At 39.3% G+C, this 14,845-nt stretch overlaps 1 protein-coding gene across 1 annotated transcript; it reads left to right on the top strand.

Moving 5' to 3' along the window:
• On the top strand, window positions 7,612-8,756 carry LOC8086071 (BTB/POZ and MATH domain-containing protein 1). Its single transcript, XM_002445197.2, has one exon. It carries the CDS (start codon window positions 7,612-7,614, stop codon window positions 8,677-8,679), a length of 1,068 nt encoding a protein of 355 aa, XP_002445242.1. The 3' UTR covers window positions 8,680-8,756.

Raw genomic sequence — 14,845 nt, 5'->3', positions numbered from 1 at the left:
ATCATATATCACTTGAGAACGCAGCTTGAAGGCACATATTAGCATAACAACCTCAGCGATGTCCAAGGGTTAGTCAATTCAACACCATGATCTCTATTGTGTGTCCAAAATATTAATTTTATAACTTTATATCTATGATCCATGAAAAATGATCATCAATTGAAACATGTGCTAGTCTACAAAATAATTATTGTCCCATATAATGACATAAGAAATGGATATTATGAATAGCTGTATTATAGAAACAAAGAGCTTCATGGACAATGCACATAATTGCCGGTCATTGTAAGAAAATGAAATTGCTACAGAAATTGATTACCAATGGGTCTAAAAACCCTTTCACTACTAGTGTTCCAAATCGACGATGAAGTGGACATTGATAATAAACTTCATCGCCTCCTGTTTCAAACTGACAATGAAAATGATCCTCACCAGCTCCTTAAAGAATTGATGGTGATAATTAGAAAAAATATATATAGCACCGACTTGATCTGGTTCTCTGGACCCTGTCTGCCACTAGCTCGTTGGTGTAGAGCTCATCGCCATCCATGTCTCCCCCACCACTGCCATGATGGGCTCGTTAGCAACGACATCCTAGTCAAGAATTTGTTCTCATCCTTGTCACCCTTGCACTTGCATGGGATCTGCTAAGAAGGCAGAGATAGGAGTGAGAGTAGATCTCGACGTACGATGGAGAGATAGAGGAGAGTACCTACCTCCGTCTCCCCTAATCAGGGGCACCACCTGCTTGTGCATGCAGGAGGTAGGGAGGAGGGAGAGAGAGATGGAAGGAGCTTTTTTGGGAGGGAGAGAGAGGGAGTAGAACGGGGCTTGCAGAAGTGGGAGTGTGGGGCCCCTGATCTGTGCCCTTCGTGTATTAGCTAACCTTGAGGTGCCCTGGGGGAGCACAGGCCCACTACTCATCCACTCTAAAGAACCACAATAAACACAGTTGGGCAGAGAGGTAGACGCAGTGAATGGTTTTATTTTTCACCGTCGATTTCAATCATGACCAAGCGGTAAGAATGGGAAGGATTTTTCAATGCCAGTTTTTTCGAGAACCAGCAATGAAACTAAATTTCACCTCTGATTTTATTACGAACCAGTGATGATATGTTATCACCAATAGTTGGTCCAATGAGACTAGCAATGAAAATGTGTTAGCGAAAACAATTTTTTACTCAAAACGTGTAAAAATAGGATGGCATAGAATCATGTGCACCACAAACAGTAAAGTCGATCATGTAAGTATTTAATACCCATCACTCGTATGTTCCTCATGATTTAGTCATGGAAGAGGCATCGTTCATCAATAGTTCAACAATATTTTTCCAATACGTGTGCTCCATGCAGGTCATCACATCATTTCTATCCATGATATCACGAATAAAGTGAAAGCACAGATGTATGTGTTTGAACTTTTTGTGCATCCTAGGATCCTTAGCTTTTGTGGTGGCACCACTATTATCACAATAGAGGTCCAAATGACTTTATATGAACTCAGTTAAGACAAACTTTATATCATATTTGTTAACTCTTGACGAGATCTACAACTTTGTAGTAAAATAGTTTTTGAATTGAAATTGTTTAGGGTCCCCAAATATTTTTGTAAGTTCATAGATCTGAAGTTTGAAATTTAACGTTATCAAATTGATGTTGACATGGTCTACACAAAAGTTATAGTTCTAAATAAAATATACAACTTTGTAGTTAAAAAGTTTTTAATTTGAAGATATTTGGATTACTAAATATGTGTTTGAAGGTTATAGATTTTGAAATTTAAAATTTAGAATTTCTAAATGACCTCTAATGTTCACATAGTTAATGAAAAGTTCTAGTGGCCGACCTGATCTGCATGTTAGATATTGACAAGTTTTTGATTTAAAGTCATCTAGAGGAGCCAACATATCCAATATAAGTTTGTGAAATATTAATATAAAATAATATCATATATTATATATAAACATGAATGAGCTAGTTATGGTTGGTGGTAGAAACATGAATGAGCCCAAAGAAGCGTTGACAAGTTCAAGTTTTCTGACATGAAAAAATATGTAGAGTTGACAACTTTTAGTTTTCTGTCAGCTTCCGATAAAACAAATGCAGCTAGAGATATCTTTTCTATCGGGATACTTACTAGCAAAATGATTTTCTCTGTGGACTCTATCCTTGACGAGATTTGCCTATAGGTTGCACGACAAAAATTTATTTCCTTGACTTTTTTTTGTTTTCCTTGTCGTTTTGCTGGCACACAGGGGTAATGCAGTTCCTAGCAGTGACTCTTAAATTTAGTTCTTTACCTTGGAGGGGGACCAGCCGCAGGGATGATAATGCATTGTATTATTTGCAAATGCAAACCATGCTTGTTTCAAGTGATGAACTTTCACAAAATAACTTTTTCCCGTAACATAAATCTACACTTGTTTTTGCTAAAGTATTAGGAACCTACACTATTTTCTAACTTCTAAATTCTATATTTGATTCCAGTTACCAACTTTCCAAAAGAAACAATTAGGTAAGGTACGACCTAGACCCGCATGTCATACACATGCATTATAGGTGGGCGGCGAAGGGCATAAGTTATTCAAATTTGTCGCAAGCAATTTATAATAGGAAATGGAAGTAAAAAACGTAAAGTTCTATATATGATATTATATATATTCTTCTAAAAGAAATAATGTGGCAATGTGTGAAACAAAAACAAAATAATAATATATATAGTATGTATTAGTGTCACCGATGAGCGAGATCCTGTGCTGCCGCTATTTTTTTATTCCCGTTAGAGCTTGTTGACCAATATCCAGTACTTATATCCTATAGGCGCCAGGTAGTACTTGCCAGCCACTGACGCGCACATTTCCATCTCATAATAAAAACTAACCAGAAATGCAGAGCAAGTTTTTTTTTGTAATTTTATATTTTTTTATGCGAAAAGAGCAAAGGGATCTTTTGACTGATGCGTGCTTCGAACGACTCCAAGCACCGCCGTCTGATCGAGATCCCGTGGCTGCGCCTGCTGTGGGGGGTCAAACCCTAGATAAAGACGCCGCCTGCAGGATGCTCTTTGACCCCTTGTTTGTCCTATATAATAATCCCAGCAACACGCTCTCCCCTCCCCATCAGACACAAGAGGACTCTCACCAGTATACCACCACCACCATGGCCGGCAAGAAGCAAGGTGAGCACCCGAAATGGGCTGTCGTCCGTGCCATGCTCCACATGCGGCTCAAGGACGTCGCCGCCGAGCTGAACGCCCCCATCACCCACCTCCGGCGCCTCTGCCGCGAGAACGGCTTCCATACCTGGCCAGGGAAGAGGGTAAGACGACTAATACATCCCTGATTCTATTCGAGCTATTTCGTATTGAAGTTCCTTGTGTTAGCTCGATCGTGTCTGAATCGATCGCCTTGATGAGCTTCCTCTTGTTGATCTATGGCGCCACACACAGATCCGGTACCTGAACAGTACAGGGAGGACCCTGAAGCTGGACGTAGATTCGCCGGAGAGCTCGTCACGGGCTGGATTAGCTGATCCTTCCAAGGTGGCCAAGGTCGCGGAGACCAAGAAGAAGGAGGAGGAGGAGGAGGAGGAGGAGGAGGAGGAGGAGGAGGAGGACGACGAGGAGGAAGAGGAGGAGGACATGACTGGGGTGGTCCCGGAACCTGCAGTTGCGAATCCTCCTCCAAGAAAAGAACTCGTCACTCTAAACCTGATAGACAAGATTGGATCGTCCTCCGCCAGCAGCTAGGCAGCTAGTTTGCCAAAACGTAGTGTCATCTGTATGTGCTGCGAAATGCAGTACATGTAGATGATCACAAGCTTTATCTATCGGTCGACTATGTATCACTGTGATCACACAGTTTGGGAGACATCTGTTGTTTCGATTGTGCTTTGTTGTGAACTGCGAAATGCCTTTGGTTAAGTCACTTGCGAAAGTTGCTATTGTTATTATTACAGGATGAATGCATTCATGCCTGACAGTTGGATGCCTCTCTAAACATCTATTGAATGTTGTGTGGTTTGTCAGATTGGCTTTGGTTAAGTCACTTGCAATTGTTATTACAGGATGAAACTTGACTGCAGCCCATGGATGCCTCTAACAGGGTTGCACGCGATAGCTACAGCTTTTATATATGCCTGGACTTGACTTAGTATAACCGTTCTTCATTTATCGATAATTTTGTTACATTACATGAATGGAAAACAAAATATAAGGTCTACAGCTCTTGCTATATCCAGTTGTTATATATGCTTCCAGCGTAGTTTAATCCGTGTTGTTCATATCCTGCAAAAAGAGGACACCAAAAGCAAGAGAGTAAGTATGATGGATCATACTCAACAAAATTGCATATGGAAATTATCATGTGTTTGGACTGTGGTATTCAGCTACAACAATTTAACTGGTGCCCCCAAACGGTGAAATCTCACACTTCTGCACGAAACCATATATATGACAAACCCCTGTTCTCTAGAGAGACGAGCAGATAGATCCCTTTGTTCCTCTAGGAAACAAGTTAATCTCTTGACTTACTAGCTACCGCATGTGGTCACTCTTATAGATCCATCATCAACCATCATATTCACAATAAGGTCCATCGATCCCCAATGGAGAACTCCCTACATCAATTTAACTTCTGAACTATATAGCTGATATGTTTAATCGCCATGGCAAAACCAGGTTTACCAAATACCAGTATACCACACTAGCATGCAGTTTAAGGGCATTCAGTTAAAATGCATGAGAAATATAAGCATTCATACGGAACAGCGGCTCAAACATCAAAACAGTGTTAACGATGCATAGATATATATGCAAGAAATGTAAGGTCAATAACACCATAGTTTGACATGTGAAAAATCTATGGCGTGTAAGCGCAACACCACAAGTCCACAATTGAGAATGTAAAACACTTTAGAATAATAGAAGGGCAGCACCACATAATGTAGATAGCTGAAAATAAAATGTTAGCAAACTGATATATTATATGCTAAAATACGGTATATTATGTTAGCTAACGGATCTCGCCGATGCAGGTGACACGGAGCCTCATGCGGTTGGCATGACGACAATGATGTCTTTGGAAGGTTGTGACAAGACTCAAACACAAGGATATACTAAGGCTTGAGGTAAGAAGTTCTCGCCCAAACGACCCCCAACCAATCCCTCTAGGAACGCTCCCGGGCTCGGGGCTATACCCATCAGGTATATATATATATAAGTTGACTCTATAAATAAATGTAGGGATCACTGGATACTCATTGAGATTAAGATCAAGAACCAATGTATATGTGTCTGGGACTCAATGAGAAAAGAGCTGGCAATGTACCAAGACATGATCCAGAGGTACGTTATATCATTCTTTAAATATCGGGCAATGTACCGACTTATTGGGCAGGGCTTGAGCTTGGTTCATACAAAAATATCGTACGAATCTGAAAGCGCCACTTCCCGCTCCTATTCTACATAGGTGGGTGCCCAGACAGCCATATGGTACCAATTTATGTGGATACTACGTTTGCGAGTACATGCGCTGTACCAAATTTACACCTTCTAAACAGATGCTCAAAGTAAGTAACATATGTATACATTAAATTCATATCTTATTTATTTGTTGAAACAAGATAAATCTTATGTATATTAATATCTTTTCCTTTAACTAATGTAAATGGAAGGAGTGGGAATTGAAAGAACAAGTGTTCGACCACACAATACTCGTCGCAATCCAGGAGACGATCGCAGAATTCATCCACGATCATGTCATCCTAGAAGACGCCGAGTTCCACTACAACCCTAGGTTGGGATTGCATAGTGCAAACAAGGATGAACACTTGTATGAGCTTTGAGTGGAGGCCAAACATTTGTACAACCTTTAACCGGCGGCCGAACACTTGATTACTTGTATATTATTGTAAATGTAATGTGTATGTACGTATATGTATAGCTCTATAATATATATATATAGTTTCATACTTTATTTGTATGCAATAATAACGCTCTCGTATAGATGCAACGTATACGGATAATAGCAGCGAAGAGTAAATTGGAAAACAATATAATTGAAAACTAAAATAAAAAATGAATTGAAAAGAAAAGGAAAAAAGAAAAAAATCTTTAATCTCGGTTTGTAATACCAACCGGGACTAAAAGAGGCTGCGCCACGTCAGTGCCTGGCGAGCCCTTTTGTCCCGGTTGGTATTACCAACCGGGACTAAAGGTGAAATATTTAGTCCCGAAACTTTAGTCCCGGATCGCAGTCCAGGGACTAAAGGCCGGTCTTGTAACAGTGACTACACGAGATGAGAGCAATAATTCAACATCAACGCATATAAGGTGTTGCCAAATCCTCCTAAGACACTTTTTAGAGCTAGCAAGCTAATGCATGTATAAATACTTCACAAATCACCAATCTGGCCTCATGGGATGAAGCTCTAAGCCGATTTAAGAAAAAAAAAATTCATAAATCTTTGGAAGAAAGTCTGGGTGTGCATTAATTAAAATAGCTGGGAGATATTCTAAACCATACCCCTCATATTTTGATTACATGATAGCTAGTAGCATGGAATACACAAGGAGTCGTAACTTTTCATTATCTTTTACTGTTACTGCATTCTTATGGTATTCTTTACTGTTACTGCAATCTTGCTCTATTTGTTATTGCACACGACTAACTAGAAGAAACCTTTTGTCGATATTTATATAATGGAGCCAGTGTGAGCTTAAATTGTCTAATATGATATGGGTCAAAAAATATGATAGCGTTCAAAGCAAGGGTCTAAAGATATGTTAATGGATCTAGAGATATTAAAACTGGACGTTTCAATTTAACAATTTTCTGAAAAGATTTGTTGATTTGATTTTTGTTGGCTTGCAGATTAATATTAAATAAAAGTTAGGGCACTAGCTTAGAGTTTCTTTCACAACTTCGGCGAGCACAAGCCAAATTAGTCTCTTCCTTTTCTCTCAAGCAGATTGCCAAGAACCGGTTAGAGAAGATGAAGTTTGCATTTGATGTATCTAAGTGTGAATTTGAGAGGACACAAGGAAAAAATCACGTGCAAATAAAAGGGATCAAATTTAGATTAAAATTGGGGAAATTTGAGTAGACACAAGAAAAAAACGAGCCAAGGCCACTTTGGAGAGCTTCAGCCAAGATGACATAAAAACCAGCCTAGCTAGGCCAATTTGTGTACACACCGCACCGTGGCCTTGGACACATCATCACTGCAGTTTCCATTGTGTTATTTTCTTTTTTCTTTTACACAAAAAAAAACGAAGCAAAAGGAAAAAGAGAAGCCACTAGGCCTCCGTATGGTCCTGCTGACATGTCCAAGGCCCAATTGTCTGCTTCCTCTCAAAACAAATTGACCTAGTCTGCTCGCTCTCCGGCGCCGTCATCGTCGCCGCCGCCGCCGCCTGCTCCGGGTGTCTTTTGAAGGTTCGGTCGCCGAAACCACACCGTGCTTCCTTTCCGGCAGTTTCCTATTTTTGAATCTCACCTTACCTTTCTCGTCATCAGTGTCTATAGGGCACGCACTCCGCGCAGCCTTCGCATGCATCATCCTCTGATCCTCCTTGCCTTGCCTCGCCTCGCCTCGCCAGTTGCAACCCACATGTCGACGCCGACGAAAGTTTCGACGTGTACCGCGGATACGGAGCAAGGAAAGCATGTCTTTAAGATCTTTGATTACAGCCAGCACAAGGGCATGGGTCAAAAGATGCTCATCAGGTCCGGCACCTTCACCGTCGGCGGCCACGACTGGTCAGTCCTCTTCTACCCCGACGGCTATAGCTTGGCAAGCATTGATTGCATCTCAGTTTATGTCGAGCTTCTGGGAAAGGAACGCATGGTATGGGCGTCATGCGACCTGAGGCTGGTCAACCATACCACTGGGTTGCCGTCTTTTGTGCACAAGACAGACCTCAGGATGTTCAATTCTGCTGATTTTAGCAGGTTTGCTCCACAGACTGGCATGTTTATGAATCGGAGCAAGTTCGAGTCGTCGGCTTACCTTCAGAATGATAGTCTCACCATCGAATGCAATATCAATGTAAAGAAAGCACCACGGGTATCTGCAACCAGACTCCTGAACAAAATTGAGGTGCCACCATCCAACATCACTGTGCAACTTGGCAAGCTGTTAGATGCAGAGGAAGGTAAAGATGTGACTTTCATTGTTGGCGGAGAGACTTTCGCAGCACATAAGATTCTGCTCGCAATGAGGTCACCAGTTTTCAAGGCTCAGCTATATGGGCCGATGAGCGAGGCCAAGGCAGAGCATGTAACAATCCAAGACATGCAACCCGCTGTGTTTAGGACCCTGCTGCATTTTATCTATACTGATTCTTTGCCTTTGGACTATCATGGTGGAGGCACTTATAATTGTGAAATGATCTGGCATTTACTCGAGGCTGCTGATAGATATGCTGTGGACAGGCTGAGTTTAGTATGTCAAAGCATTCTTTGCAAGAACCTTGACGTTGAAAATGTGTCAACTACATTGGTTTTAGCCTGTCAGCATGGCTGCAACAGGCTTAAGGATGATTGCCTTGAATTTATCACCAGTAAAAGTGTGATGGATGCAGTGGTGGCGACCCAAAGTTATAAGAATCTCAAGATAGCCTACCCTTCTGTGCTGTTGGAAGTACTTGAGAAGAAAATGAAGTCCTGCAAAACATAAGCACCATCTGAAGCTGTCCATTAGAGTGAGTTCTTGAATTATATAAATAGGATACCATATATTGCTGACAAACACATGTTGAGGAATCTAAGATTGGATAGGTTAGTTCTTATTTGTGATAGAAGAAGACTCTCATTGTGTTGCAAAATCAGTGCATCCCTTGCTTGATCTACTAATGTTCTTTTTTATAATTTTAGAACAATTTGTTGGTCTAATTATTTTTCAACTCCGAATGTGTGAATGTTTTTAGTGTACATATTATCCTTGCTATAGAACATTCATTGTTTAAAACATTCTTTCTTTCTTTTTTACTTTTTGTAGCAAATTTTGCAATAGTGGATATGCATGCAGACAGGCCATTTTTACATGGAATGCTATGAACTCATCCATTGCAAATTATTGTCAAAAATAATAGTAGCATATTGTTGTGGGCTAGCATTATAAACAGGAATATAACTACACCGTGTTAATTTTTTTTCTCCATAGTATTTAATAACCATTTATGTTGCCAATAAACTCATTCCACCACAGCAGTTGCATAATTTTAGAACACTTGTGTGTGTTTTGGACATATACTTGCACAATAATTATGATTTTTTAGATTAGTGAAACAAACTTCTAATTAAACCAAAGGAAATTATGATTTTTCTAGTGCACTGGAGTCCATGCATCCAACAAGAGCTGTAATTAATCTGATCTTTTTATTGAATTCAGTACTCAATTAAAACTAAACTAGCCTTCACTACGATTTTTGTTTTTGTTGCCCTGACTTTAGATCAATTTTTGGAAAGTCACTAGTGACTTTCTTTTGCTGTGGGATTTTGTTAGTCTATAGTTAATGATGTTTCAGTTGGGAGTAACATTAACATGCATTTTTCACTCAAAAAGCATTACAGCCATTGCCATTGGCAACTAATTGGTCTAAATAAAAATATTGGCAAGAAAACATTGCCATTATATATATTTAGGTTTTTATTACGAGTATAGTGGAGATATATGATTCAATGTCTATGCTTGTAGCTTTAGACTTGACATGATTCCATGCTTAATTTCATTTGCACTGTATCTATGTTCAGCACTGTCTGCTAAGATAATCCTCACCATTTATATGTTTTAATCACCTGTGTAGTTTTTCGTATCTTTTTTGTTTTTCATAAAATTGATTGATCAAATTTTTATACTGTAGCATTGCCTTTTAACAGAACAGATTGTCGCATTTGCTAACAATTCCTAGACTGTAATTTTTAATGTTTGCATTAGTGTAGAACTGTAGATAATAGTAATTTGGTAAAACTGTACGGAGAGGGCACTTAGTTCCTAGTTTGGTTCATTGTTGCAATGTTTCACTAGATAGGTTCCAATGAACAAGCAATATACCTAGTTTGCTTCTTATCTTTGAAACAAAAGCAGAGGAAAGTTAGGAAGCCATATTTACTTGTCTGTATCTAATACTTTTGGCACGGCAAGTTCATCAACGAGGCTAATCAGCTGCTACTTCATTCCAGAAGTAGATTACAGTGCATGTACTCATGCTAAGCTAGTGAGTTGTAGTTCCACTGTACTGAGATGTATCTCTTGATGAATATGTATCAACTACCTTACAGAAATAAACACATGGAGCCCATTCCGAATATCCTGTTACTTCTGTGTCTGCAGTTAATTTACTACTACCTGTCATTCCTTAATAATGAATTAATGGAATGAATTTAATGTTACGTTTATGTTGAACAAGAAATCTTGAATCAAACTGCTCAGTGTATCTATTAATGTTGTTTTACTATGATAATTGTTACACTCAGTAGCCGTTTCTCTCATTGTGTCATATATTTTATATAAGGGACGTCTATAATCTCTTATTAGTGATAATTGTTACATTATATATTGCTACTGAATTCCTAGTAATGGTCATGAACTGCGATAGTTACATCACTGAGCATCTCTTGCATGAACATTAAGTTGTTTGGTTGTCTATGACAAATACCAGGTAGATTGGAGTAGAAATGGCAGTCAGTCATTTAGTTAACAAGATAGCTTTATTTTGGCAGCTTTCTGAAGGTATAAAACCATGTCTATTATTCAAGACATATGAACTAAGCACTAAGCAGTATGTTTGTCAACGGGCTGCTTAAATCCTAAAGGTGAGTGCATGCATGACACCATCTTGCAAAGCCACACATTAGTATCACGTGTATGTTCTGGTGGATATGGCTGCTTGTTCTTTGTGATTTTCAGATTCTACAAAGTTTGCATCGGCTTGTTTTACTTTTGAGTGATTATATTACTTGTGTTCTACAAATATGGAAGTATTTGAAATTTTATTCTGAACATTGTTTGCCTTGTTGAGTAAATTTTTTCTTATTTCAGTCAATATATATCTCACTTAAGAAATTTTATTCAGGACGTTGTTTGCCCTCTATCGTCCAAATAGCCTAGATGATTTGGGGCTACGGTTGCCGTTTCTGTTTCCAGTGGTTCTGACTATCATGATTCATCATTCTATGTACAATATTTCTCATGTTGTCGTAATACTTTTAGCATGGATTACAGCAGAAGCATGAAAAGGGAAAATTCACATGAGCTTCTACTTTAATTTGGTTTCTTACAGCAAGTGCCATCGTGTTTTGACCTTGCGCCTGCATTGTGCACCTCCTCTGTCATTACTTTTGAGAACATTAATTGCAAGTTTTAACTGCTTCGAAGATTGGGAGCTCATTCAGACTACCTCTAATCATCGACATGTCAGCCGTATATTTGTCTACCAAATATCATGGATTGAGCAGTGTATGCCATGTCACTCTATTCGCTTGGCTGATGGCTGAAAAGCCAATATAAATATATGGATATTTCTATAAACTATTTCTCCGAATAAATATACTTAGCTTGTATCACTTCCGAACATTCAAAATCAACAGACAAAAATGTACCTTATAGTAAAAAAACTCAGTTTAGACACGGACGGACAACCTTAAAGTGAAGTATTTATTTGTTTGTGACCAGAAAGTGGATGCAAATGTTGTTGAAGTATTGATAAGAGTCTTGTCGTGTCCCAAGTTATTCTCCAAACCAATCACTTTCTAAATTTAATTTCATCAAATGATGTGATGAATAACACCAAGTAAACATCTAAGTATAAATGTTATAAGAAAATCATATTGCTTGGAGAATTGTTCTCATCGTTAATGATGTACTGGGTGGAGTGGATTAGCTTTAATTTTATTTCTTTGGGGGTTTATAAATAGTGTTTGGCTGTTTTGGGGCTCACTCTCTTGGTACTTTGACATACTTGATATCCTTGTGAGTCTAAGCAAACACCTCTCACTCATCTCTTTCATAGATTCACCATCTTTGTGAGATTAGGAGTGATTCCAAGTGCATTTGCTTGAGTGCTTGCATCTAGTGGCATATGGGGATCGTTGTGGTTGCGGTTTTTCTTGTTACTCTTGATGGTTGCCGCCACCTAGACGGCTTAGAGCAGCAGTGGAGGTCCGGCGCGTGTTGGTGATTGTTCCTGGCCAGCTCCGGTGATCTTGTGAAAGGTTCTGTCTTTTTCGGTGGAGCACCAAAGGCAACTCTAGTGGATTGCGTGTGTCATTGAGCTATCTTACTTGTGGATAGATTCTTGCGGTGTCTTACATGAGGTCGAGTTTCGTTCAACACCTCTTAGCCGTCAAACCAACAAGCATTGGTTGACACAACGGAGACTAACATGCCCACAAGCATATGAACCTCGGAAGAATAATCATTGTGTCCATCTCTTGTGTTTGATTGGATTTTCTTCCGGTGATTGGTCTTCATCATATTGATTGGTTCACTTGCCTCTACACGGTGGTATAAAGATCACATTCTCTCTATTTATATTCCCACAAAGTAGTGTAATTAGTTTTAGTTGTTAGCTTTGTCTTTTGTAGCTTAGTTCACTAGTGTAGCTTGTAGTGACATAGCTATTGTGTGCCTAGTGATCTTAGTAGCTAAATTTGTTGGATAGGTGGCTTGTAACCCTTGTAGAGCTAGAGCAAATTTGTATTACGCCTTTTGTTATGCTAATCATTTGCTCTAGTGCTTTGTAGAACTTTTAATTGGATATTCACCCCTAGTCATATTAGGACCTTTCAGATGGCTCAGTCTTGTATGGATACTATGCTTGTGAGTACCTCACGGCTTGCGGGAGATTCAGCAATAGCTAGCGGCAGCTGAAGAAATCCCAAAGTTGGTGGAAAAAGGAAGCAATTGATCAAAGAACCATCACACAAACAATAGCCGAGATTTGTAAGTTTGTCATGGATCAATGTTGTCATGTTCAAGAAAAATTCTTCTATACCATCGAGCGAGCTAGCGAGGGAGGAGAAGTTTGAGAAGCTTCGCAACTAGAGAACCAGCGATCCAGACATGAATAATTACAAGTTGCCAACATTTTTGGAGTGAACATTATTAGATGTGCTTTTGTGAACATCGTCTACCCTTATGTAATATGAACTTAGTGTGTAACATAGACTGTGGAATGATAAAGATGACACATGAATGGATATAATATATATGGTTATCCTTCATACGCGTGTCTTCTGCTTTGTATATGTTTCAACCTCATAAAATTTGGTTTTAAATTAAAAAGTAATTTCAAAAAAATATTTTTTTAATTCTAGATACACTTAACGGAGACGGGTAGTTAACAAAAAATGTCTCAGTTAAACTCATAACCGAGGAGGTTGCCTCAAAGGAACCGCCTCGGTTATTGCTTTAAAGGAGGTGGGTGAGTTAGGGCAACTGCCTTCGTTAATAGGCATTAACCGAGATAGTTTCTTTACTGCGCCTGCCACAATTAATAGATTAACTGAGGCAGTTGATCCGAGGTGATGGGCTCAGGCACCTCCTTCTCCGGCGGCGGTCGCGACCACCTCCTCTGGCATGGTGGCTGCCCTTCCTCTCATGGCGTCCGACAACGGCTCCCTCTTCTCCCTCCCTAGTGGCGCGGATTAGGCGGCATTGCGTGCGGGGAGTCTAGATCCGGTGATGGTACGGCGAGGAGCCATGGTGAGCATAGGGAGGCAGAGCACCTCCAGCACCGGTAGATTCAACGAGAAGGACACTAGATCTGCACGAGGCAGAGCTAGAACTAGTGAGGTGGCACACAGGGGCGGTGGCGCGAGGCCTAGCTAGCAACGGCACCGGTGGCCTGTGGATGGGCTCGGTGCACTTATCCACGCGTTTCTCTTTTTTTTTCTATGCCATTAACCAAGGGGGCAAACAACCATTTCAGAAAAAGGTCCTATTTACCGTGACCTTTTGTCCAAGGTTGTTGCAAAAACTACCTCGGTTAATCAATTTTGCCCGCCTCGATTAATATTTTGTGTAGTAGTGAAGGTGCCAACTATATAAAATAATGCTCTGATATTGTAATTCAGGAACAGATAAAAGAAAATAGTTTCTTATAAAAGAACATTTGTCTACACGAGAACCAACATCCAAAGAAATATGATATGTAAATGATAGAAGAGAGATGTTGCTTTTTGGAATAGATGGACATTTCGTTCGCCCGTCTATAAAATAAACTAATATAAGGAAAAAGTCTACGTAACCTCCAAACTATCTAGGTGGACTACTTCACCCTCCCAACTATGAAACCGGATATTCTATCCCCTAAACTTTCAAAACCGGTCAAATAACCCCTCGAATGGTTTTGGAGGGTGGTTTTGTCTTTTTCTTTTTTATTTATTTCTGCTAAATATTTGAAAAATCATAATAAATCATAGAAAAATCATAAAATGAAAATTTTAATTTTGTTGGACTCCTGATGAGTTGATATACACGGTGAATATATAATATGGTATATTTTAGTACAAAGTTTTTGCTATAACTTTAAATCTATGTTTTTCTGTAATTAATTTGAATAATTCATATATGCAGTTCCTGTGGTCCAATTGTGGTAAAATTTTTATGGTGGGCTCATTATTATATGCTTGAACTATGGTAAAAATTTCATACTCATTGGATCACGTATAACTTAGTTATAGATAAAGCATAGATTTAACAAGAATAAAGCTAAATAAATTGATAACTAAGTTATACGTGATCCACTAGGTATGAAACTTTTACCATAGTTCAAGCATACAATAATGAGCTCACCATAAAATTTTCACCACAATTGGATCATAGGAACTGCATATATCAA

This window comes from Sorghum bicolor, chromosome 7 (assembly GCF_000003195.3).
Source record: "Sorghum bicolor cultivar BTx623 chromosome 7, Sorghum_bicolor_NCBIv3, whole genome shotgun sequence".
NCBI lineage: Eukaryota > Viridiplantae > Streptophyta > Magnoliopsida > Poales > Poaceae > Sorghum > Sorghum bicolor.
This window is presented reverse-complemented; position numbering and strand designations above follow the sequence as displayed.

Bases quoted from the DNA above. Each gene is read 5' to 3' on its own strand.
- LOC8086071 (XM_002445197.2), top strand. From the start codon at position 7,612: ATGTCGACGCCGACGAAAGTTTCGACGTGTACCGCGGATACGGAGCAA.